The following is a 26,346-nucleotide window of genomic DNA, read 5'->3' on the forward strand; positions in this document are numbered from 1 at the left end:
TTTCTCCTTAACAAAAGTTAAAAAATGATTACAGGATTTTGAAATATTAGTACAAGGCCTCCTAGCACCTGACTACGGACTGCTACAAACAAAACTCCAGTAGTGAAAACACCATCTAGTGAATGACCCGTCCAGAAAGTGAAGAGAGAAGGATGGGGATGAGGAGGAGGAAACAGTGGCCCTATCACTGACCTGCCAATCTGAACATCACACACAAATTTCACTGTGAATACTGTAAAGCTGTATACCACATATTTTATAAGATTATGGTATTATATAGCATCATACAAGCTTATCGTATTTTTACAAGAATCCACATTTTCAATACAGAAAAATTAAGGTCTGTATCATAAAATATCTTGATCTCTAGCACAGCATTGATCTCAATGACTGCACATTTCAGACACAATCCTGTACCTTCTCTAAGTATTTCTGCATGATGACTGTAGGGTTTTCCAAGCACGTTTCTGCTAACCAGGTCCCACACAACCTCAGACACTCCGTATACACCAGCCTGAGATGAGGATCTTTATTAACCTTTGAGAAAGGATGTTTTGGAAAAAAAGAAGAAGGTGGCATCAAATAAAAAAATATCTTCTACATAAAAAATAGACAATTTATAAACACTTCTACTCCCACACAAACTTTAATCACTTGGGCTTTTTACTGTAATTTACTATCCACATCAATAGCAGTCATAAGCTTTAAATCACTTTGTGTGTTTGACTAAAGAAAAGCATAAGCTATTCTTAAATACCTGAGAGTTTGTACAATGAAAAATACAATAAACTGATAAAATTTATTAAATATTACATAAATATATAGCATATTTCCAGAACTGTGTTTTTTTTTTTCCCCATCTCTCCCATTTCATTTGAAGTCCCACAGTGCACATCCTTGGTGCTGTGATAACTATCCAATGTGTAATCATTAAAATTACACCAGGACCAGACTGTATTTTTCCAAATGTTCTACAGTTACTTCAAAAATGAAATAACTGAACTAACAACAGAGGTAGAAAAGGTATTTCTTATTAAAAATGCCCTAGTATCAGGGGCCTGGCAGGTGGCATGGAAGACAGTCCTTGCAAACAAGACAGTACTTATAAACAGGAGAAGATTTACAGGAATGACAGAGCATCTCTGATACACATCTGTGTTCTTTGACACTGGACTAATTCAAATGCGACAACATCTAACATACAGTACAGAATGCTCATCAGCCCAAATTTGCCTGAAATTTCTGCAAACTTTGTGATATAGCCTCACCCTCCCTGAAATAGAAGCCCCAATTCACACTCCCACTGTGTGCAAGGATGTCCCACAGCCATCAGGCGAGGAATGCTTCTTGCCTGATTTTCTATTAACATTCATTTTTTACACAATAAGGATCAGAGATTAAAACCTTAATATTATTCTTCCTGTAACAAAAACACGCACCCTATTGCAACTCCCAACATGCTATGCCTAAATAGGCACGTTCAGCCTTTAGTTCATTTAACTATGGCTATAGTTCAAGAAGACACACGTCCATGTAACAGCTTTGTTTAAAACTAATTACCTTTCAGCATCAAAGGAAACGATCTTTGATTTTACAAAGCTATAAACTTGACAGTGGTGGCACTGAAGGCAAAATAATGAGTAATAGATTCTAACATCTGCCACCTTTACAGATGCACTTTGAAATCCCCCAGTAACATCTGCTAATACAGATTTTTTGCCTTCAGACATTTAAGAATGCAGAACAGGTTTAGCAGTATTATAGCTAGCCCTTTCTTTTTCTTCTGTGGAAAAAGTTGAGAAAGTGAGAATAGGTTTTCAAATTATTTAATTCCTGTAAGTCAATACGTTACATAACACATACCTGAAACTGATCTGCATCTAACTTCCTTATCATCCCTTTAAGGATATTCAGTGCAAGACTCTCTTCCTTTTTAGCCCAGAAAACTTCAGCCTCTTCCAACTGCCATTCGGAAACCCCATATCCTGATGGATTGCATTGTTTGATCTGAAATATAGCTCTCTCTGGAAGCTGAAAATCAAAATAAGATCATTATCAACAATGCTTTAAGTCAAATCCACATATCTCATAGCAAGTTTTGTGTTTGAACTCCATCATTAACTTGCTCTACTTGTGCAGCATATTCAGTTGCTGCACAATGCAACTGAATGCATTGCTAAATGCTAAAAAATGTTTGGAGGAAATATGAGGTTATATTTTCTGAAACATATATTTTTTGTGGAAAATCCTGGCTTGCAACAAAAATAGGCTACTGAACTGAACTTCAGAACTCCCATAATAATGCATCAATATTTAACATTTCTTATTACTCAGAGGCTGAAGGTACAGAAATTCTACAATCATTACCTACTACAATATCACTAAGCTAAAATTATAAATCATTTATAACTACATCCAAAGAGACCTCAACCAAACAAAAACAATGCCCTAATTCATTTGCACGCCTCTCTCAAGACTGATGCTAAAATGTGTTTTCAAACGTTGTCCAACTGACAGTCAAACCCATCAAACTTTTAAATAATCACCTTATAAAAGGTAAGCAACTAAAATACAAGAAAGCCTACAAATGACAACATGAATTAGAGTATTTCAGCTAGGCTCAGTGTCCTGACTCTGCATGGCACTTCTGCCCCTCCACTGATGGCTGGTGTTGGGACCCATGTGGAGAAAGGGAAAGCCATTAATTTCGAAGTGTGCTTCCTCAAAAACTTGTTCGGGCCCAATCTTAACATTTTCCTGTAACTAAAAGCCAAACAGAAAAAAAAAAAACAGATTTTCTATTTAAGTGCCTACAGGACACCCATTACTACAATATTAGCAGCTGGATAGGCATGAGACCAAAAAAAATAATTAAGTAAATATGCCAAACTATTCTGGAGGCATTGGGCAAAAGAAATCCAAAACATCTATTTTACTGATTTCATCATTATTCGCAAAAACAGGTGGAAGCATTCTGAAAGCAAATGTTAACAAACTTTTGCATAGGTGAAATGTTAATCAGCTTCCTAGGTAAAATGTTTAGCTGGAATTACTCCCTTCAGAGGCGTTAGGAAGAGGGTGCTGCTCTGTAAGTCCTGGTGAGTTCCTGCTCTGCATGCACTAGCTGCAACAAGGCCGGGCAAACTCGGGATCCTAAAACGGGTTCCCAGCACCGACAGTGGCAGCCATCACTGATCAACCCAAATCCTAACAGGCCTTCTAGAGAGATATTTGGTACTTTGAAGTACTTTATATACTATATACATAGTATATACTTATAATCCCTTGAAGGCAACACCTGATAGACAAAGGAGTTCTTTCTGAATATGCAAGTGGGAACATTAGAACAACCTTATGTGAGTGACAGCTGGAGATAGACCACTGTATCAAAATAAAATGATAAAGCTGTAAGGGCATTTTGTGGTAAAAATTCCAATTTAGTACTATCTGCTCCATAGAGACTGACAGTTATGAACAAAAATGCCCACAAATAGAACTCCTAAGTTCCACATAGCTTTAGCTTCCACATAATTGATTCCCTGAACTTAGAATATAACTTGGAATGGTTCATCTTTAATGAAGTTCTTTATATACTCAAAACTTAAATATCAATTACTGATTTTTCCTCAAAATTGTTACCTGTGTATTTTTAGCAGCTCTTGCCAATTTAGAGAGCTCCACCAGATGATTTGTGAGGATGTCCTTAATGCATTCTCTTTTAGTGTTTTCGTTCTCCTTTTCGAGCAAAATCCCCAGAACTACCGAGCGCAGAGCCATGACAGGTTCCTGGAAACGGAAGTCAGTGTCCTGGAGAAGCAGCGACTGCCTCTGCCACTTCACATAAGTATCATTCAGCTGTTGTGTAGTAACAGATCTGCAGTCGTCACCAAAATGAAAAAGATCCGTTATTATTCTCACTCGATATTTAAAGAAGTACAAAATGAGCAGCAAAAGCAACCTAAAGTGGTAGTTCACAATCTACAATTCAAAAACAAGACACAGTCCTTAAGCCTGCAATGATGAATGTGCAGAATGAACGAGTGGGCTTCCCTTTTTAAAAAGCGTGAAGATCAAGAGATCAATGTTGTTAGGGGAAACAATTCCACTATAACCATTCTTGATTAAATGCAAAAATAAAAGTATTAAAAAAGAGTACCAAAGTGATTCCCTTACATACAGTTACAGAGCTGTACAAAATATTAGAAGACTAAGATATTTATTTAATTATATAATGTTTTTATTCTATGTAAAGATTAAAATGGGAATAAAATACAAGTATGTGACATTAGAGCTGTGTAGTTTCTCTCTGGTATGTATGATTTTGTTATAAGGTACATTAACTGCAAATAGGAAAGGTTACTAAAACTAACTGGTTTCAGGGTGGTGTGACAGCAAAACAAAAAACTGTGATAGCAAAAAGTGAGAACAATCTTGTTAGGCCTATGAACTGAAAAGGAGTATGGAATGAAACACATTAAATGTTTCAAATTTAAACAAATACCTGGAGAACAGCTGTCCAGTATTTTCCAGCTCTCCAATTATCTGTAGTCTGCAAAGAGTTGGATATAAAGAATACACAGACTCGAGGCTGCCTTTACACAGTTCTTCAACTTCCTTCACTCTAGGGATTAAACAGCGATTTTTTTTAATATCCACAAATAATTCCAAATACCCACAATAATTACCATATAGTGTACAGAAATTAAGGAGCAAGACTATTAAGTTCAGAATTACTTTGCATTACCAAAAAAAAAAAAAAGAAACAAAAATATAGTAAGCATATAAAAATACCAAAGAATATGTATTAGTTCATCTAAAAGATACTATTCAGCATTCAAATGACATTCTATGTAAGTGACTTGCAAAGAAAGGGATGCATACTGCAGGAGACATACCTCACATTAACACAATAATTGTGGATGCATAAGAGACAAAAATACCCAAAATAAAACTACAAATGGAATTACAGCCCAGAAGTATTAGTCTTATTCTATGGATAAATCTTTATTTAAAAACACAAAACCCTACAATAGTCTTGTATTCATTACTTGCAACTACAGACACACACACATCTCCCTAACAACAGAATATTGACACAGCTGCTTTTTTACCTGGCATCTTTAAGAATGTCATAGAAAGCAGTGAATTCCTTATCTCGTAAAGACTGAAGAGCATCATACAGTGATTCATGGTACCCTGGTCCTCCTGTCTCACTTCTAAAAAATAAAACAGAGTAAAATAAAAGGAAAATCATCAGCCATGAACCAAAATTTTCTTATTCAGTCCTTGATGACCTCTTATGGATTAACAAGTAATGTTTTCTCCCATTTGCTTGAAAATTAAATGTTAAAAGGTTCTATCCTTTGTAGTTAAGGTAAATCTATGATCTGAGTCAATAGCGAAAAACTAGGAAGGGCATTTAAGAAATAGTTATGAACAGACAAAAGGAAGAAATACAAACATACAGCTTTCCAGGATAATAAAAACAGAATCACACACAAACCGGACAGCTATGTGTGAAACAGACTGCTCTGCAACTCAATGGTTCAGGTCAGTTCCTAGAAATTATATTAGAGTATCTTCCTTTTGCTTGGAATTGAAACCACTGTCTTTCACTTACAGAACTAGGCAAAAAACAGCCTGGCTTACTTGGCTGGAGAGATGTGGCCCCACTGCATGTTCCTCCATGCTGCCTGGAAGTGTATTTCCTGCAGCTCTGTGCTCCATTCAGTGTTTTCATGTTCAAGTCCTTTTAAATATGTGGAAAGGGTATTGCAAAGCCCAAAATTCTGCAAAGCCTGTAATTCACAAAATTACTGAAAGTTGCTTTTCTTCCTTTAATAATCTGATATGTTTCTTTATTTTATTCTTTTTAGAACAGCCTTTGAAGGAAGCCGGAAACAAAGTTATTTCTAAATTCAGCAATATGAACATTAGAGGACAACACTGCTGATCATGGCAGCCACAAGAGAGGGTTTCCCAACTACGGTAGCTGGCATTCTTTAACAATAACTAACTAAATAAATACAAAAAAGTGAGGGTTTGAAGTGAATCATCTGTTTACATTTCTCCATTTCACCATTCCTTGAGAGTAAGTCAAATCTGATCTTACTTCTTAACAAACTGTTTACCCTGACAGGACTTGAAAATGTTTCCCACAATTCTAAGCTCTTCTCCATTTTAAGCTTTTGGTGATTGCACCATCTCGATCACTTATTCAGTTAGTGAGTACAACCATCACGAAAAAGAAAAGCAGTGAAGGTCAAACAGTGATGCTAAATAATTTAGAACAGGAAAAGTACCATAGGAAAATGGAATGAAGGGAAATGCAGATATGCAGGACATAGGACCTCAGGTATGAGGTATGTTGTACCCGATATAAACATTTTTAGGCTACAAAAAGTGACATGTTGGTAAGCGATCAAAATGAGACAACATGAATTCTATTTTATCTGAAATATTGCAGCTACAGTAAGACAGTCACCATAATGTAAAGATTAAAAAAAAAAAAAGAAGGCAAAACATTACTTTTTACATCCTGGCATTTAATGAACTATTCAAATTCTGACTAAAATCTAATATATTTATTTTGAAGTATTTCACAAAGCTGAGGACCCAAGATGGGGTTTATGAGTAGCAAGAGGCCAGGAAATCTTAGTGGTTCCAGGACAAAACTTGATTACCTTATATTATAGAGTTTGGCTGCCCGTAATCACAGGGTACTGGACTTCTTTTAGTCCTAAATCAATTTTGTGTTTACTATAAATGTTTCTGATTACAAGGGATTATTGATTCCTATATTCATTTTCTCTAATAGAAGAAAATTACCTCTATTATCCCTGCCTGGCGAGTAGATGGAGAGAGGCTTGTCTCAAGGTCATATGTTACCAGGGCTTTTCCCCATACTGCTTCATGCTCATATGTTCTTATCCTGTTGTAAGTTAAAAATAAATTTTCAATTTAAATTCCTTACTAACAAATGAAAGCAATGATTTCAAAGAATGTAAGAACATTAATAAACAATACCGTGCTAATGGCTGCAACATTCTTCCTCCACCGCAGCCATAGAGACTGTCAGGTTCTCCTATACTTCTGTATATGTCCATGAGAAGGTCCTAAAACACACACCATAACAAAGAAAAACTTTGTTTTGGAATCACTTCAGCACAGGTATATATAGGATCAAGGTGCTTTAGATGCAGGTCCTTATAGGTAACATATTGCTAGTAGTGTTTAACTTTCCTTTATGCAAAACCTGAACCTGCTGTCATCACAGGAAGAAATACTAAGCTCTGCAGTCTACTAAAGTTAAGTCTTTAGAACAACTATTTTCTTTTAGTGCAATATGAAAAAAACACCACTGCCCCCTACACAGACTGGTCAAAAATCAGAATTTAGTAGTACTGAATGATAGCAGACATGTCAGCTGCGAAATGTATTTTAAAAATAATTGAATGCAGTCTTGGAACAATGAACTATGTAAAGAAATGAGTTAGGGCTATTGAATCAGATTTTATGTAGCAAGTGGACTTCTAGTAAATTATATTACTATATTTTTTATTATTATACATTTTTTATTATTATACACCAACTCCCTCATTTTTCTCTAACAAAACAAACACCCCATTTGGCTGGCTATGCTGATGAGGTCCGTTTGTTTGGGCAGCAAAGTCCATTTTACTGTGTCTTACAATTTACCAAATACCATTTCAAATGAAGAAATAATGAATTTAACTTGACAATCAAGGCCACTGAGTTCACTCTCAAATACAGAACAGCGTAAACTTCTAACTAGAGTTTTTAACGTTCAATCAAATTTGCTTTCAGTTCAAATGAAAACTACTATTAACTGGAATTATATTAGAAAGGTTTGCTTTCATATTATTAAACAAGCATATATATATACCTGTAAACTTATGCCAGTTTCTTCTTTACTTTTTTCATTCAGAATAGTAATAGTTGATTTTTGACTTTCTTCCTCAAATGTCAAACTTTTAGCTGCTTTGAAAGAAGACCTGCAAGAAATGTTTGAACAGGAAAAGCTAACTGAAATTCTTAAAGTGCTTTTGCCTAGACTTGAAGCTACCCATCTACCCATCCAGGAGAGGATGAAAAGAATCTGGGCTTAAAACCATATTTTTTGTTATAAGCTCAATGTCTTCACTGTCACTGTGGCCAAAAAAAAAAAAAAAAAAAAAAAGCTATTCAGCTAGTTCTGTATTTGGTTCTTCCTGGGGCAGAAGACCAAGACAATCGGACACTGTGTACGAAAGCTCCACTCCATTCTACACCAAAGGTTCTGAAATAATCAAGTGGCATAACCCTGTTCATGATTCTGTAGTTTTTTTCTCCCTTTGCTTCATTTTATACATAATTTAGCCATAACATACTAGAATTAGAAACAGAATCTGAACATGTCCCATCTAGAAAGTAAGATTTAACAGATTTTAGTATCCAGAAGCATTAGTTTTCACCAAGTTGCTCCAGGACACACACCACTGAGAACACATGCTGGTCAGTAATCAGAATAACATGATTTTGAGTTGGTCACAGGTAGCAAACTAGCAGGGTTGTAAAAGTTTCCTTGATTTTTCCTGTAATGAACCACTGCTGAGATACACACGATGCATCTGGATGGAATATCAAGCATGGGGATTCCTGCAGTTCGGTACCTTTGCTGCTCTTTGTCTCTGTTTATCTTGTCTGCATAGATCTCTGCATAGAGCAAGGCAGTGAAGTGAGCAGCGCACGACTGCGCTGCGGCAGCAACCTCAAGGTAATTCAGATCCAGCCAGAAGCTGTCGTCGAAAACTGTGCCTGAAACAGACCTGATCAGGTAAAGATTTTAGTATTGTTGCAATACACCTGCTCTCTGACATTAAACATTACATTCTAACCATAAAATTAGTCTGCAAAAGGCTTTATCCTAAATCCCCAAATATCCATACCAATGTCACCTGTAAGGCTCATTCAGCAGTCGTTAGACCCTTTTAAATGAGCCTGCAATAAATAAAAGGCCACTTACTATATCTCTATTCTTTTAACTGACATGCTCTCTGTGACATTTAGCTTCCTTAATCCAGAGCATGGAGAGATCATAGAAGAATAGGCATAATTAAGACTAATAGGCATAATTAAAAACAACATTTTGGAAAGACATAATTCACCTCTTTTGTCTTCTTAAGTAATCAACAACCGCAAGCATGGTTCTTCGAGATACTTTATCCAAGCTTCTAAAAAGATGGCTTTCTTGCTCTAGTATGTGTATTTTAAAGGAGAGAACATTATGAACATGTGTCATAATATATCCATTGATAAAAAATAAAAGGTCTGTGTACTCAGCAGAGCACTAACAACTTTCCTGGATGGCATTTCCAATATTAAATTAACAGTTCATCCAAAACCCCTTACTTCTATTTTCCCTCCTTATCTGAAATTATTGCCATGATAGTAGTTTATACTACAGTTTTTATTAAATTCACTCTTCATTCCTAATTTGCAGGTGATTTTTCTGCTTATGGAATTCTAACACTGTTGCACAAAACTGGGTAACAGAAATTTTCTCTGATGCTCAAGCCACACAAAGGTATTCCAAAGCTACAGAAATCATGATCGGTAGCTTTGTTTTAGAATTTATGGAGTGCGTATGCTTCTATGTATGCGCTTATACACTTACAGAAAACACCAGACACACAGGCATACTCTTAATGAGTTGCATGAGTTGCATGTCCATGTTTAACTTCTTGGTTAAAAAAAAAATCAGATTATTGTTAATTGTATTCTGGTCATTTGGGCAGTGTAGGTTAGTAATTTCCTCATTTTTCTGTACATTTTTAATTGATAAAAAGGAAGAAGCATGAAATAGGAAAAGCGTAAGCAAGGGTTTAACTCCTGTTATAGATATAGAAATTTGCTCTACATAAACCAAAAACCTCATCAACAGAAAAATATCTGGGCATCTAGTGGCTTCCAACAAATGGAAAACAAAGCCTGCTTTCTCCTGTTACCTAGGACTCACAGAGGATATTCCACATGCTTTATGTCCAAACACACCGAATGGGGACATTTGAGTCTAAGTACCCCATGTACTCTGCCATTTTATTCTCCAGATCCATTCTCACTGTGCCAATTGCTAATATTGACTTGGCCTCTAATAGCCAAGGTCCATTCTCCTGCCACTGTACAGTCAATGCCCCAAAGAGATTTCTACTTCCTCTTTTGTAATTTGATCAGTTGAACATCTGAAAATTTTTATCTGATTTATATTTGGGCTCCACAAAGTATCAATGAGTGGGGGAAAGAAAGACACTGACCAAGAAAACCAGAAGAAAAGATTTTTTTTCTTCAGTACTGAACTACAGATCCAATGACTAGCACAGTGTCAGCATGCATTTCAGAAGAAATAACTGAGTATGCACTTTGAAAAGACTAATTCAGTTAAAAAAATACAAATCTTCTACAAATAGAGACAACAGAGACAAGGTCAGGCTGACATGTATTACAGCTCCCTTCTACTCTGCTCGCGTAGAACAAGTCTTTTGACTGCGCAGGGAGACTACATCCAGCATTAGGCAGAAGCTGAAGTGAAGGTTGGTCTCCTTTTCAGGAGGAATCCAGGCAAAAACTGCCTTTCTCCAATCAAATATGGGAAAAACTGAACTATCAACTTGACACTCTAAAACAGTTCGCTCTTAATCTTTCAGTATATAACACTGGATCATATCTGAATTCAGCAAGTAATAAACATTGCCTAGTTGTGACTAAGGAAAGAAACAGGAGAAAGTACTTGGGTCCTGCCAACGAGCAGCTCCAAAATTACTGGTATCTCCAAAGGAAAATAGTGAACAATTGGACAAAAGTTTCTAAAATTCTGTCTGCCTAAAACAAATCTGCATCATATATATGATGTCAGAAGAAAGTAACAAAGTAAGTTTTTTGCAATCAGAATCTCCCTTTTAGCCGGAAGGAAAATATGACATTACCTGAACTGGAGTTTGGTGGTGTAGTAGATCTACTGGATGATGAGGCAAATTTACAACAGGCTGTAAAAAACTTCTGGATTTGCACTGACAAAAGATTTCGCCAAGATTCATTTGAATCTTGAAGGAGGATATCATGAATCAGGTATGGCAGCAAAGTTCGACACAAGTCTGTTTTCACCTAGAACATACACATGCACAGCAGCTGCTGAGAAAAGGAACCAAACTCTCTTCTTTCTCTGCTTATCAGCACACTCAAGAGCCTATTTGTCATTCTATTTCCTTAGTTTATGACAAACCTGAAAAGAAAAAAGGTGTCAATCCAGACACAGAACTGGTAAATACTCCAACAAATATGTACTGCTTAAGAAATGATGCAAAATATGCAAAAACTCAACAAGGTTACACTGGCACTCAGTTAAAATAGTCATATAAAACTAAGCTACAATAATGCAAATCTCTCAGATCTCATATTTGAAGAACTTGTTTTATTGGTGTCCGTAGTACCCAAATACCTAGTAAGGGTAAATAATGATTTAATAGCAGAAATTGCTGGTTAATAGTAACATCAGCCACCACATACTTTTGTGTATGGCATTGCACAAAGTGCCTGTGTGCAGGCTTACCTCACACAGCGGCTTCATTAACTGCAGAACCTCACTCTGCACACCCCCGCTGCCCAGGATGCAACTAGTCAGGCTCTTGATCCAGGTCTCATGACTTTCTCCCAGGGGAACCCACAGATTTGTGTCATCCAAAGTTTCTGAATGAGGCTCCGTATCGTTAGTTGGCACAGCAAAAAACTAGAAGGAAAATGCAAACGCAAAAAAAGGCAACATGATCTTTGGAAAATACAGTGCAATATTAAATATCACTTGAATTAAATGACAGTAATAGCTAATAATTTTGCTCATGAGAATGAGAAAAGTTTTGCAGGGAGCCTGGAAGTATTGAAAATAAGTTTTTACTGACAATATCAACACAGCCACATTAGATATTACATTTAGAGTACAAATCAAAAGCTTGAAAATTCAGTTTTATTTATGGTTAATTATGCAACTTTACTTCTTACATATTTTCCAATAAATATTTGCATCAATTGATTACTAAGTAATCAAAAAGCATATAATAATGACAGAACACAGGTTTCTAATGTCAAACTGACATTAGAAGCCCCAAACAGTGGCATATTTGGGCCTAAGAATCAAAATGTTTCCTTTACTGTTTTTTTTTTTTTTTTTTTAATATATTTGGTTTGATTTGCAGTATCAATATTAAGTACAAAATCAGGTCTCCTTTCTCAAGGATAAGTGAAACGGAAGATGTAGAAAAGCAATCGTATCTGCCATTACACTGACTGGAGTTTCATATTCACAAAACCATCTCTGTAAATATTTTCAAATTCACCTTTTTAAAAATATATATATTTCCATTCATTTTTCCAAAGTCTTATTTCATATTAATCAGGCAGATCAGAAGTACCTTTTTCCTAGACATCCTGAAAGGCTGCAGATATATTAACATGGGATCCGCTTTGTTTTTATATATCTCCCAAAATTCACTGCCAGACTTGGTGGCTAAAATGTTTTTCAAACAGGAAACAGCAGCAGCTCTAACATCAATACTGAAAGAATAACATACGCAGTGTCATTTTATTTTATTAACATGCTTTATTATCATTAGCACTTTCATAACAGTACAAGACAAAATAATTTCACAATCTAACACGAAAGTGTGCCCCAAATCAGGGAGCCACAATGACTAGGACATGCAATCCCCTATTTTGTTATAAAGCAAAGCTTCAGGATTTACAGCATGACTATCCTCTGTATAGTAAGGAAGTAAGGCACAAATTGGTACAGAATAGAAGAGTTTATCCATCTTGAGCCTAACTAGAGAATTTCTATGAAGCATCTAAGCTTGCCTGGGTAAGTAATGTGAAGCATGTAAGAAGCATGTAATTGGGCATTAATAGGTATGACCTAAATGCCCTTTCAAAGATATTAGTACAGCTTAATAGCTCATCTTAAACCTTGAGCTAAAAAATGAAATAAATAAGCATACTCACCAATTATCTGTCAAAGCAGTATTTATTTGAGTTAACATTACGAAGACCCACTGATGTTTTCTGTCTTCAAGGAGGTCCACTGCCTTGGAATCCAGGCCATTTTCGGCATGCTGAAGAGCTATGGTGGAGAAATCCATGGGACCTATTTCTCCCAAACAACTTCCAACAGCCTCTGCAAATGCAGGCAGTGTTATAGGCTTATGCACACTGGTCTCACCCTAAGAAGTTCCTGTGACTAATCAATTAATGCAAACTTGCATGTATACAGATTTTGCAGACTCAGGAATAATACAATTTTTGCCATCTATCTCAATTTTCTACAAGTGCCTAAGGCTCTTGATTTTGTAGTTTAAACAGACATAGATTCTATTTTTGCTTAAATAAAATATGTGTAAAAAACAGATAAATGCAAAAGATCAGAATAACAGCAACAAAAGACCCTCATCTTTCATCTCCTAAACAAATGACAAACAGGAACAGAGTAGCCTGTAAGCCAGTAATTGCTACCTGCATTTTACATTTTATAGTAAGTGATGTGCCAGTATGTTCCTCATTTGCTTTCCAGGCAAAGAAAGCACTTCATAAAAACAGAAGAACACATACAAGAAAAATACACAAACAAACAAAGACTGACTTTGAAAATAGTTACAAAAAAAGTTTCATTATAAAGGAAAATAAATTAGACATATCTATTTTTCTCTCTTGCCTTCATATTTGCCTTGTTTTGGAGCTTTAGCTATACTTGCTGGTCTGCGCTTTACTGTGGCTTGAAACTTCAATCTTATCTTATACAACATTTCTTTGACTGCCACAGCAAATCAAGAACAAACTGAAGAAATACAGGTTGCATTATGAACTAAATTTAATAAATCATCTAAGCAAAGATGTTGCAGAAGAGAGACTGAAACACAGCTTGCAGAAGTGATGAGCAAGAAGTTAATGAAAGTCAGTGTGCATTGCAGATGCTCAGCACCTGTATGCTGTTACTGATTTTTTCAGATGAAAAATACACTAAGACAAATGTACTTGACACTCCTGTACCTGCCTATTTTATACATCTGACATTTGGAAACAAGTCATTTGGATTTTTCTTTCAGTCCTTTGAACTAAGTGTTAGGTACTCAGTGTAAATGGTGAGAAGAATTATAGTAGTAGAGGAAATGATGGCGAACCATATCAAATTCCACTAAAATATGCTTTCCAAATTTTCAAATTTGGACATGAAACAGCTGTTGAAATACCACTAAGCACAGTTACAAACCTGGGTTTGCAGTGACAACCTTAGGACACCTGTGGCACTGAACAACTTACCTAGCACAGCTCTTTGCCCCGTATGGTTAATTGCCATCTTGGAGAGCTGCAGTAAACTCACCACCAACTTCACTATTGCAGAGTCTTCTGGGTTTTCTGTCATTCAGAGAGAAAAGTAAATCCACAAAGTATCATTGTTTTATTTGTAATGTGAACATGTGAAATGCTGCCTTGATAACTTACACCTACAAATGTTAACATGCATTTTTATTGTTGAAGCAAGTTGGTATTAAGCATTCCATACAGTCATTTTCCTGTTTACCACATCTTGAAAAAATTTCTGCACCTAACTGGCTATATCAAAGAATCTCTGTAACTAGTACACTAGAACACTAGTGCAAGTGGCATCAAACACACATAGAATATTTACCTAATTACCCTTGCAAAATCATAAAATCTTTGCCACATTACAAACATTTTCATGTATATTTGCTGCCTGAGGTCTTTTTTTCTGAAGTAAATATTTCAAATGAAATAGTTTTGTTCTTTGCAGGAATGGGGCCTAAGAAAATTATGGTCATTTGCCTATCTAAAAAGATAAAAGAAAAATGTAGCAATATTTTCTCTGAAAGCCCTGTTGCCCTAATGTTTGAAACTGAAACCCAAAATTCCATCCGCTCTTTTATCTTCCAGTCACTTAGTAAGACAAGAGCCAGATGTAGAGGAGCAAAGTGAAATGGCCTGGTAGAAGCATCTGAAAACCAAAATAGAAAGGGACGGGTTCTGGACTAAGGGGTGCCAACAGCAGGAAAAGCATACTGGGAAGTGGTGAGGTGCAAATAAACTAAATTCTACCATTTTCAAACTTCTGTGAGGTTTGCTTCCAAACATACTGTGCCTTCAATAGATTCTAGCTTCATAATATTTAAGAAGGAGTCATGTACAAGGAAACTTACTAAGTAATTGTTAAGCATTACGCTTTATAAAAGATATTATACATATTCTGGTCATTCACTATTGTACATCTCCCACTACAAAAACTGTAAGGATACTTTATCATCTCTGTCAGAAAACATGTTTTATAACAATTATAATATGCTCTGCAAGAGATATTTCAGATATTGCATCAATAATACATGCCATTCTGTCATGTGTTAGACGTTACAATACAATTACATTGCTAAACACAAAAAAGAAGACAGTAATACATTCAATGTCCAATCAGAATTTGATTATATTGCTACACATCAAAAAGAAGATACAGAAAAGAATAAAACAATGAGATGTCTGTACCCTGGCAGTATTTCAGGAGATCCTTCATCTGATCCTTATATTTTTCCAATTGTTTGCGTAAATCATAGAGTCCTTCAAGCCTCGTTAAGGGGAGTGAATCACAGACACTAACTGAGAGAAAGTGATTAATTTCCTGCAAAACAACATCTTTTATTAAGCATATAAAGCATGCAAATAAAGGCTCCAAGAAAAGATATGCTTTTCAGCAGGCCAGTGTGGACATTCATAGGATCATAGGATCATAGAATGCTTAAGCTTGGAAGGGACCTCTAGAGAGGTCCAACCCCCATGCACACGCAGGGTCACCTAGAGCACATGGCACAGGACTGCGTCCAAGCGGGTTTGGAAGATCTCCAGAGAAGGAGACTTCACAAACGTCAACAGATTTAAGTAAGAACAGAGATCTGCCAACGTTTCAGTTTCTGAAACAGGAGTAAAACAGACCACATCTAGCTTACATTTTTCTTTATGACATCATATACCTAGAAAACTGTTTTTCATTTAAAAAAACTGCATTTCTGTCACTAGTCTATGATATATAGTTTAAAATGCAATCACCTCCAAAAGAGAATATGCTCCTTTGCTGTATTTTATCTTCTGCTGAGTTGCTCGCAAATCTTTAAAAGCAGAATATTCAGGAAAAGGATCTAAACATTTGATTGCTTGGTACAGACTTTCATTATCCTTATTATCTATCACCAGATACTTCAGCAAGCCATGGACCTGAAAATAAAAAGTTAATAGAAAGAATAAAGAGTATCCTTGAGGCATATTCCTTTCTTAGATCAGGAAGTTTATATAGCCCTAATTTCCATTAAGCTGACAACGCTATTAAAAAATTAGTAAGATATATTATTTATATTATTAAAGATCACAGAATGTGTAAAGGCAGAGAGAAATTGCAGATATATGCCAAAAGGATGAGTTTTTGCCATACCCTTTCCCAAACGGACATCAAAGTTTCTATATATTATGAATTGCGGCTTCATTCTCTTTGATTTTTTAATTTAGTTAATTTCACGTATTGTAAATACTGAAATCTTGCACCTAAGAACTTTACTAGGGTTTCATTATTTTGAAAAACTATAGTGTCAGTAACTTTGAATCCTTGCAACTGCCTCAATAACAGGATTTACTCCCCAAACCACCAAATTGTGAGCATTTGTTCTGGGTCAGATCTATGATTTAAATAAACGGCTGCTAAAGGAGCAAAATACTTTCCCTGCAAAATGCTGCCTTTGTGCTTTACTCAGTGTAACTGGATATTCAATACAGGCAGCTTTGAGTAGCCACCCACCAGATTAAATGATGAGGTTTTTATCTGGGGACCTGCATTTATCTGGAAAATGATCAACTTACTTCTATACAATGCTAGAAGAAAAATAAGTAGAGAAATCTGAAAAGTGACCACATACTAGAGAAAGGCCTTCCCAGCAGAAGTATGACATGAAAACGCAAGTCAAAACTACCTGTTCCTGAATCTCAGGCTGGTCCACGGCAAGAGGTATGAGAGTCCCTACAATAACAGGAAGGTGGCTCTCCAGGGCATCATTGCAACAAGTGACCGCTGTGTGGCAAACGTGATGAAGAAGGTCACAGCAGAGTGAAAAGCTGCGCATGGATACGTCTCTGATAACACTGGGTCTGCCAACAGTGAATGTAAGGAATTATAAATTGTCATTTTCCAGCCTATTATACAATGGGATATAAGGCAATATAAATAATTGTCTGATCCATAATCAGTCACACGCATTCTTTGAATACCTTCTATACATGAATTGGCATCTACTAGCAAAAACGAAATGTAAGGTTAGGACAGTAGCAAAGTCTAGAGACAAAAAGAACGAGAACTGATCAGTATATTCACCTGCTGTTGATATGGTGTATCAGGGTATAAATTACATCTCGGAGGACAAAAGCCCATGCTCCTCCTAAACCATCCTTTATCTCCTTAAGTAACAGACTAACGAACAGGTGATAAATTGTAAGAACTCTGTGTTTCTTGTACACGTTGTTTGTATCTGATGCTTGCTTACAAAGGGCCAGAAGAATTTTCTGGAATGAATCCTAAAAATGAACAGAACTACTAATTAAGAGATAATTGATAATGCCAACACGAATAACCTCAAGAAAAAATCCTAAGCAATAGAGATTATGTGCTTTTTAAAGAACATGGACAAAGGGGTTTACTCAGTTTTCCTTTCTGAACAAGCAAAAAAGCTATGCAGAAACCAGTTCTCCAAGGAGTATAAGCCCTGTAACTTTTTCTAGTGTGAGAAAAATTCTATATGTGTTATTAATATTTATAACACAATTATATTTTAAGGATGTAATTTTTGTAAGGTTACTTTGCCCCCAAACATAAGACTTCTTCCTTTTCAGAATGCAAACAAGAGAGAAAGATTTCTGAGGTTGTACTGATCTTCACTTATATATGATGAAAACACTGAATGTATCTATAAAAGGAATGTTGTACTATAAAAAAAAATTTAAAAAGCATCATGATATACTTACAGGGTTTCTAGAAAGAACTGCTATGAGACTTTGTGATTTGCCTTTATGACAACTGCTGATATAGTCCAAGGTTGTCTTAATTATGCAGGATGGAAAATGAGGAGGATTAGGAGCAGGATCCAGTTCCCTGAATGAATGAAAAAGTGTCTTATTTTTCTCAAGAATCAAAGCTTGTGTGTTGAACAAAATAGTCTCACTAAACAAAAAGTTAATTCCTGGGAAACGTTTTCTATTGTCAGTGAGTGAGAACTACAAAAAGTATCAGGAAAGTCACATGCATGTCATTCAATATTTTTTATTTTTTTTGAAACATAATATGATTTAAAAAACCCCAAAACTCCATCTAAAGTATTTCACAGGAAAATCTAATCGCAAGTCATGACAAAGCTTCTGCATTTCATAGTTCTCAGGACAATGTGGCTAAGGAAGTAAACGGAAATGTCTGATAAGAGACTTCATCCCCATCTTAAGCAAAAGGCAACTTTTCTGAGATCATTAAGAGAAAACACGTTTCACGACTCTTAAAATTAAAAATTAAAAATTAAAAATATTTGAGACATTAAAATATTCATACTAATTAGCAATGCAGTAGTTTATTTGGCGCTGCTGAAGTAACCTCCTTAGCAAAGCCCAGGGCTGCCACTACAAGAACTGTTGTGAAAGCTAATGACTTCTCAATGGCCTTTAAAAGAAAGAACTTCGAACTTACAGGCATCAGAATATGACCAATTTTACAAAGAGGGTATTTTCATACTGATTTGAATGATCTAAACTGGCATAGTCATAGACTGACTCAGCAACATATAATAGGATTCTCTTGGTCTTACCTACTTACTCTTTCCATTAACTGAAGTATTACAGAAGGATTCTCCTTTCTGATGTGCCCTGAAGGGCACGTTTTAATCCACAATGCTATACCAAAATGATCAGTGTTTTAAAAATGTACAAGTACATACCTTATGTATTTACTTAGATGAGCTCCTTCTGCTGTGTTGGTGCCAGGTGGTTCATGTAAGGTCATCAACAGCTCAACCACAATCTCTGGTAAGTTACTATGAGATAAACTGTCAATTTGCTAAAGGGAAAAAATAATGTTTTAATAAAAACAGAATTAACTAAAATAATTTCACACTTCAAGTAAAAATATTTTTTCTTGTCTCTTTGTTGAATTATCCATGACACATTTTTTCTAGAAATTATGCCTGGTTAGATGTCATCTATAACAATCAGAGATAGAACACAGCATTTGCTTACTTTCTGATCTGAAAACTTTTTATGGTAAATTTTACTACTAGTTTTACTACTAGTTCTAAGCACGCCTCTGGAGAAGAACGAGAATCTTCATGGGCTATTAATGAAATATTTTGTAAGGAAAGTACAACTTACATAAACAGACATTTGACAGTGTGGGGTTTTTTATTATATTTTGAAAAACATTAAACTTCAGATCAACTGCCTGCCTGTAAGATACTAGTGATTACCTAAAAACTTTGGATAAAGATTATCTTAGTTTGGCTTTATTATGGTAATAGTCCTAGACCCATGAACTCAAAATATTTATATTTTTACAGAATATAAAGGAGTTTCTGTTAAATGCCATAGATTTCAATTTATACTTTTAAAACAGATACCTGTTTTCCTAAGCAATTTTCATCCTTAAGCATGTCGTAGACTTTAGAAGCTGTGTCTCTTTGCTCTGCTACTTCACTCTTTCCATTGCTTTCATAGGCAAAATACGGCAGGATATTCACAAGTATCTTTGGAAAACAGTCTGCAAGAACCTGCTTCCAGTCTTTTTCAATCATGTTGGCAAGTGATTTCACATCTTCAAATTCACTTCTAATCACCAGATGTGGAACCAAAACTTTATAACAAGACCTATATGTAATAAAAGCATTTTCAGAATATGCTTGAATTATTTATTTTTGAAAACAAATCGTATTTTTCAAGTATAGTATAGCAGACAATATTCCTCTATTGCATAATTAAACTAGTAATGCCTGTTTAGCTGCTGCTATACAACAAATCTTACCACCATAAATACAGTATCCAAGATACTTGCCATATATTTTAATAGCTCTCAACATTTACTTTCTACAACAAAATCATGTTTCGTTACTACTTTATACATTTGAAATGCTGTGCCACATTTGTAAATAAATGTAGATAAACTGCTTCCATAAGTCATACTTACCTGTAGAATTCCTCAAGACTTGTACAGTTCAGAAGAACATATGGAAAAGTAGACAGGCTGTATCCACTGTCATTTATTTTCAGCCATTCCATTATCAAATAGTCTAAATGTGATGTCATGAAGTCCTCTACATTTTTATAGCCAAAAATGTCAGATACTTTCTTCAAAACCTATGCCATAAATAAGATTACAAAGTAGCATCCAGCATACACGATACAATGGTATAGTAAAAATATTTTATCTCCATATGCTCCCCCAAACCTCTATCAGCTTCTATCCAACTTATAATTTTTTTTTTTTACTGTTTACATTGTCATATCTTCTAAGAGTGTAATTGGGAACTAAACCTGTGAGAAGGACAAAGAATACAGTTTTTGCAGGGTAGAGACAAGCAGCAATAAGAAGAGATTAAAAGAAGTGACATTTAATTTATTTTCTAGCCTAAATATGAAAGGGAATTTTATACTTGCCTTTTTCACAAGGTGAGGTTCTAATCCATTCTCTTTCATAGACTGGCAGATAGCAAACAAAGCTTGCTTTTCACATACTGGACTGCAGCACAGAACCATAGTAATAAGCATCAACAAAACTGCTTTCCTGTTACTCTGCTCATCCAAAAGAACTTCAGGACTTGCACCACTGACCTTCGGTAAGAAATAATGAAAAATTTGTATAAAAGTTATGTCAAGACAAATCTCTCAATTTATGAAGGACTAACAGTGATGAAAATTTTGCTTTGATAGTTTAAAAACTACTTGCTTGCATTTCATACACTCCAATTCATATAGCAGCATCTTTGCCTTCTTCATTTACTGGCAGTTTAAACAAAGGCAATACCCTTAAATGACTGAAGCACTGGTAGGTCTTCTGCTCTTCTGCAAAATTCACTGCCTCCAAAACAGGCACTACGGCAAGATTTTGCCTGAGCTTTTCAACAACGTCGCCAGAATAACATTTATATCAGCATACTAGAATTAACATAAACCAAACCCGGAGTTTGTGAAAATCACTGCTGTAATACCCCTGGAAACATCATCTCTCTAACACTTCAACATCTGTTTTTATACTACATAAAATGGAAGGTCATATTGCCTCCTTCTCTCTACTTGTCTAATTTCCTTGAATTCTGAAGCTACACTTTGCTTCCTAAGTGTTACTGTAATAAAACAAACAACAACAATCAGTGTGTTAAGCAGAAGAGCATTCTAAAAATCACTAAAAATGTTTACAAATTTGTAATGTGAGAAAAAAGTGATGGATTCAAGAAGTAAAGGAACTTCTGCTTATCCCCTTTTTTCACCACATTCATATGTTATCAAATATTCAGAAGAATTAATGTTCTGAGAAAAATAAACACATTCATTTTAAAAGTCATCTTAAGCAGAACCCAAAAGTTAGGCATAACCAGTGACTAGATTTCGGTACCCGATTTCTCATTCCTTCCTGAACTTGGAGATAGGCATTCTCAAAAGCCTTTTGCTGGATCTTCAAAGGAAGAGGTATCAACAATCCAGAAGAATCTCTCTGTTTCACATCTTGAAACAAACTTAAGACAAGAACAATAATTATTACCATAAAATTTCATCTGCAACATGTACTGTACGTAGCAAATAATATGATTCTTCTTTTCTGAAAAGATTTTCTTCTTAACTTTCCTGCACAACAATCCTTCCTTTCTCTCCTGCAGATAGTGGCACTAACAGCAAAAAAACCTGCTGGGCAAAATGGCAGAGAGTGGGCTGACAAGAGAAATCTTTTGTAATCTCTGCCAGTACAAGAGTCAAACTTCAACAACCATCACAATGTAATCTCCCATGTCATTGTCGCATTGTATATTTATTATATATATATATGGTTTCTCAAGTAATTCAACCCACTTTGCTTTTTATAACAGAAATAGGAACACGACGAAGGGTCAACACCATCGATGACCCTAGCCACTTCTAAGTGACTGGAAGCAGATAACTAAGAAAGATCACTGTACTCTGGCTTTGTATGTGTAATTCCCACGAACGTATTCTAAACACATCACAAGTTGGAAGCGGTGACAGTACTAAATATTCCTTAATGACTTCTTCTTTCACGAATTTGTCCAATTACTTTTTGAATCTATGTAAACTTCAAACCTCCAGATAATTTGTGAAATTCCTGGCCACAAGGTAACAGCATTGTATGAAGAAAGTAAACCACATTTTCTTTGAATCTTGAACCTACTTGTTTCATTTGATGTCCCCTAATCTTTATACTTGAAAAGGTAGCCTATCTTCACTTGGTTCTACTCAAGATTTTGTAGGCTTATGTTAAACCTCCTATACTAGTTCAATGCTACTTTGTCCTAAAGGATTTCATTTTATAGAGCCAAAAGCTGTGTGCAAAGTGTTCCAGACTTCTGAACATCCTTTCTCTACTCCTGTATTTCCTTTTTGAGATGAAACTGCTTTTACATCATACAAAGTATCTCATCTATTTCTATATGATAACTAATTTATAGTCAAATTTTGCATAACAAACTTAGTGTGAAATTTATTGTCATATAGTCAACACATACTATTACATACAGAATATATATTGCGCAGAATACTGCAAACATAGTCAAAATTTGAACATTTCAACCAAATTAATTTGCTAAAGTCTATATTCCCTCAAGATTAAAGCTACAAAATTACTGAAAAGAGCAGCTATACAGCAAGAAAAGTACATCCCAGTCATGTAAAAACTGTTATTCTTAAATACAATTATTTCATATCCTAAGCAAACAAACAACAAAAAAATCTACCCTATTACCTGGTAATTGACTTTGCAGCAAGAATGCGAACTTGATGGTTACCATCTGCGAGAAAATGTGGAAAAGCTCCACTGACAGGAATGTCTTTATTTATTACATTAAGAATAGCCCAATTTGAATGAGGATCAGCCTGAAAAAAAACAGATATTGTGACTTGAAATATACACAAGACTTACAATGAAATACACATTGATATATGCAAAGGCTCTTTAGATACTCTTTTCAAGCACACTTTAAGTATATACTTAACATGCTAAAAATGTCAGAAAAGCAGGACTTACTTCAAGCAAGGCTTTCATGCAGTTTAAAAGAGCCAATCTTACTGGTGCTGTGCATTTCCCTTCTTGAGCTAAATACCTACAATAAGAAACATTTGAATTAAAAAGTTGCCTTCCACTTAGAGAAAAAGTCTAACAAAATAGTTTTAGCTGCTTGCAATTCATTCCTTTGTATTAAATTTTGTGCATATTTTTAGTTTACGTTTTATGTTTTTATTGGCAATCTACAGTTTTGAGCAATATTCATTTCTATTTGCTAAAGTTACCACTTGTTTTAATCACTGATCTGTTTCAGACTATCACTAGTCTTAGAAAATAAACATAGTATGCTGTTCATTTCCATAAAGCTTTCTGAAGGACTTCTTTGATACAAATTCTTTGATACAAATACAACATGAGGCAGAAAATCTGGAAAGTTTAACCCTGGAGAGAAAAGAGCATATGGATTCATGGGATACCACACAGCAGGACACAAAACATCACTGTGGTCTTCATGTAGAAAACGAAGTTGAACATTTTATGCCAATGAACAAACTTCTGCGTTAGATAGATAAAACATACCAAAAGGCTCCAACAACTGTCAAAAATTGTCCTTGAGCATGTCCTATCTCTTCAGCATCAGTGTTGGATTGGGCCAATCCTACTGCTACAGGAAGCAAGTTATTTAGAATTACTTTACAAACTTCTTGATCTTGACGGTACATGGAACACACATCACTACAAGAGAAAGAAAGAAAAAATGGTTTGAAACACTAAACAGTCTAAAAATCCTCCAGCTGTTGAAAGGAAATAGCTTTAATACATGCTGAGCAGTTTCTCTCTTACGAAAGAGGCCTAAGAAGCATAAGAACATCATCTTCAGGCAAGAGGTTTTCTTCAATGGGGAGCTCCTTCAAAAGGACCAAGTACTGAGATATAAGAAAAAAAAAAAGGGAAAAATAATACTTAAGAAAATAAGTAGACCAAAAGAAAAAAATATAAAACATTTTAAATAACTGTTACATGAAATCATGCATCAAGGATATCTATTGTAAGTTCTTACATGTTAGGAACCAACAATTTTTTCATGCAAAGACTGCCATGCAGAAGTATGACTGATGAAAATTTACTTTTTGGCAGTCAAAACTATTACCTTCATAAACTGAAGCACAAATCCGATTCTACTACAGAGATCACTTCTAGCCCTTCAACGCATAATTAATAATAAAAGTTGTTTATATAGCTCATCTGTCTAATTTCTGCCTTTCAACAATTTTTAACCCCTCCTTCTTCCATCCTAGCACACTTTTAATCACCAGAAGTGATTTTAATGTCTTCTCAAGGGAGTGTTGCCACAGAAAGGCCACAAATATACAGTTTTATTTTTAAAAAAACACTGCACCTACGGAATCAAGATTGTAAAAAAAAAAGCTCTCACACTCACCATATGCAGATGCAACGGTTTAGCACTATTGAAGGTACTTCTATCAGTTAGCATTAAAAGCTTCCTCCTCACGTCGGAGGCTCGGAAGCTTACTTTCTGAACCTGGACTGTAGTTGCACAAATGCATAAGAATCTCAGAATTTCAAGGAGAAGTAAATCCTGCTTTGTCAACTGTTCCTCAGCTAATGGGCTCACTGCACCTGAAAATAGGATTTGCATGTTAGAAATGCTTCCCCTGGGACACTAAAAAGCTTGGTAATATTTTATGTCTTTACGAAATTAAGGTCTCAGAACGGATATAATAATCACAACCCTGAAGCTTATTTGCTACTGGGCAGGCACAAGGACTGCACCAGTATCTGGCTTCTTGAGTCTGCTCTCACATCTGAAAAGACACTCTCTAAAACAGAGGCTTTTCACTGTACGTACTCACATGTATGGCTGGCCTCTCCATCAAGGATACAGACAACAAACTCAGCAGAAACATCTGCACCTCTGCTGTATCATGCTGTTAATTCTTACTCAGGATATATTTTAGACTACAGATTAAAAGTTTCCCCAAAATTGAAATTATGACCATTAGCACTATACTAACATTTTGACCCTGATTTCAATCATGACTTAAAAGAAATAGACAGAAATATCATTTTCCTGTCACATTTAGAACTCTTGTCACTTCCTATCATGCCGAACGTTACGATTATTTATCAAGCAGTTGGAGGAGATACTTCTGAAGACGCTCAGCCAGCTTGCTGGGAATAAAAGACCACCTACCATCTGTAGTATAATGTAACATTGTGATTTCCTTTCCCTTCAACAATATTTCAGAAATCATAGTCCTGGTTAAAATCTAAGATGCATATCGTTTTAAAAAAGACATTTAAACTGAGAAAATATCAGAGATTTTAGCTCCTAACAGGAATAAACACCTTTAACCAGGACACAAATCACCCACAGGTCGCCTAGACATGTACTTTGTGTTCTCAGATTAACCAAAGCCTCTGTCTGACCTTGAGCAAGCTAGCTAGTTTCTCTGCTTGCATTTACTATTTACAAAATAAAAAGCTTCTCCTTTCCAAATGAGCTGGAACCCTTCATTAATGTCTTCAAAAAACTAACAAAGTTCAAAAGACTTATTATTATTTAGAAATTACCCATTGGCTACTAACTAATTAGCCCACTCAAAGTAGCACAGTTCAACATCTCATTGTTGCTCAAGGAAAGAGCAAGTTTTAAAATCAAAGCAAAAAAAAAGTCTTAAGCTTTTGCAAATAGTTTTGTACACAGGGAAGACTTACCAGTTGTGTTTTGCATCTCACCAGATTCATTTGTATCACTGGTATCAGGCACAGAAGGACCATCAAATAGATTATCAGGTGTCTGATGATCTACTTCCATTATACTCTCCTCAGGATCATTCTTCACTCGGTCCACTTCTCTCACTTCATTTGGCTTCCCAGTAATTGTCATCTGACAAAAGCATTACATTTTTTAAAGTTGTCTTTTAATGACAGGAGACACAACACAAGGAAAGACACTAGTTTTCCAGTGAACTTTTTTT

The 26,346-nt window shown here is 35.4% G+C and overlaps 1 protein-coding gene across 1 annotated transcript in view; it reads right to left on the reverse strand.

Moving 5' to 3' along the window:
* Window positions 1-26,346, reverse strand: part of ATM (ATM serine/threonine kinase) — a 53,538-nt gene that overhangs the window by 12,223 nt on the left and 14,969 nt on the right. The window contains exons 16-47 of the mRNA XM_088522306.1: window positions 26,084-26,255; window positions 24,786-24,985; window positions 24,188-24,270; window positions 23,924-24,079; window positions 23,366-23,441; window positions 23,084-23,214; window positions 21,725-21,845; window positions 20,770-20,943; window positions 20,300-20,469; window positions 19,737-19,983; window positions 19,062-19,180; window positions 18,106-18,232; window positions 17,459-17,658; window positions 17,061-17,235; window positions 16,150-16,314; window positions 15,592-15,724; window positions 14,359-14,454; window positions 13,048-13,219; window positions 12,462-12,603; window positions 11,606-11,782; window positions 10,983-11,160; window positions 9,168-9,255; window positions 8,673-8,828; window positions 7,907-8,015; window positions 7,027-7,115; window positions 6,829-6,931; window positions 5,650-5,798; window positions 5,112-5,216; window positions 4,502-4,621; window positions 3,640-3,874; window positions 1,864-2,031; window positions 418-537 (exon numbers count right to left, since the gene is read on the reverse strand). Coding sequence (XP_088378432.1) covers window positions 418-537; window positions 1,864-2,031; window positions 3,640-3,874; window positions 4,502-4,621; window positions 5,112-5,216; window positions 5,650-5,798; window positions 6,829-6,931; window positions 7,027-7,115; window positions 7,907-8,015; window positions 8,673-8,828; window positions 9,168-9,255; window positions 10,983-11,160; window positions 11,606-11,782; window positions 12,462-12,603; window positions 13,048-13,219; window positions 14,359-14,454; window positions 15,592-15,724; window positions 16,150-16,314; window positions 17,061-17,235; window positions 17,459-17,658; window positions 18,106-18,232; window positions 19,062-19,180; window positions 19,737-19,983; window positions 20,300-20,469; window positions 20,770-20,943; window positions 21,725-21,845; window positions 23,084-23,214; window positions 23,366-23,441; window positions 23,924-24,079; window positions 24,188-24,270; window positions 24,786-24,985; window positions 26,084-26,255 — 4,656 coding nt within the window. The remainder of the gene's footprint in view (window positions 1-417; window positions 538-1,863; window positions 2,032-3,639; window positions 3,875-4,501; window positions 4,622-5,111; window positions 5,217-5,649; window positions 5,799-6,828; window positions 6,932-7,026; window positions 7,116-7,906; window positions 8,016-8,672; window positions 8,829-9,167; window positions 9,256-10,982; window positions 11,161-11,605; window positions 11,783-12,461; window positions 12,604-13,047; window positions 13,220-14,358; window positions 14,455-15,591; window positions 15,725-16,149; window positions 16,315-17,060; window positions 17,236-17,458; window positions 17,659-18,105; window positions 18,233-19,061; window positions 19,181-19,736; window positions 19,984-20,299; window positions 20,470-20,769; window positions 20,944-21,724; window positions 21,846-23,083; window positions 23,215-23,365; window positions 23,442-23,923; window positions 24,080-24,187; window positions 24,271-24,785; window positions 24,986-26,083; window positions 26,256-26,346) is intronic.

The sequence above is a fragment of the Tinamus guttatus genome, unplaced genomic scaffold, assembly GCF_059628265.1.
Source record: "Tinamus guttatus ecotype Peru unplaced genomic scaffold, ASM5962826v1 Tinamus_guttatus_pri_ptg000150l, whole genome shotgun sequence".
Classification (NCBI taxonomy): Eukaryota; Metazoa; Chordata; class Aves; order Tinamiformes; family Tinamidae; genus Tinamus; species Tinamus guttatus.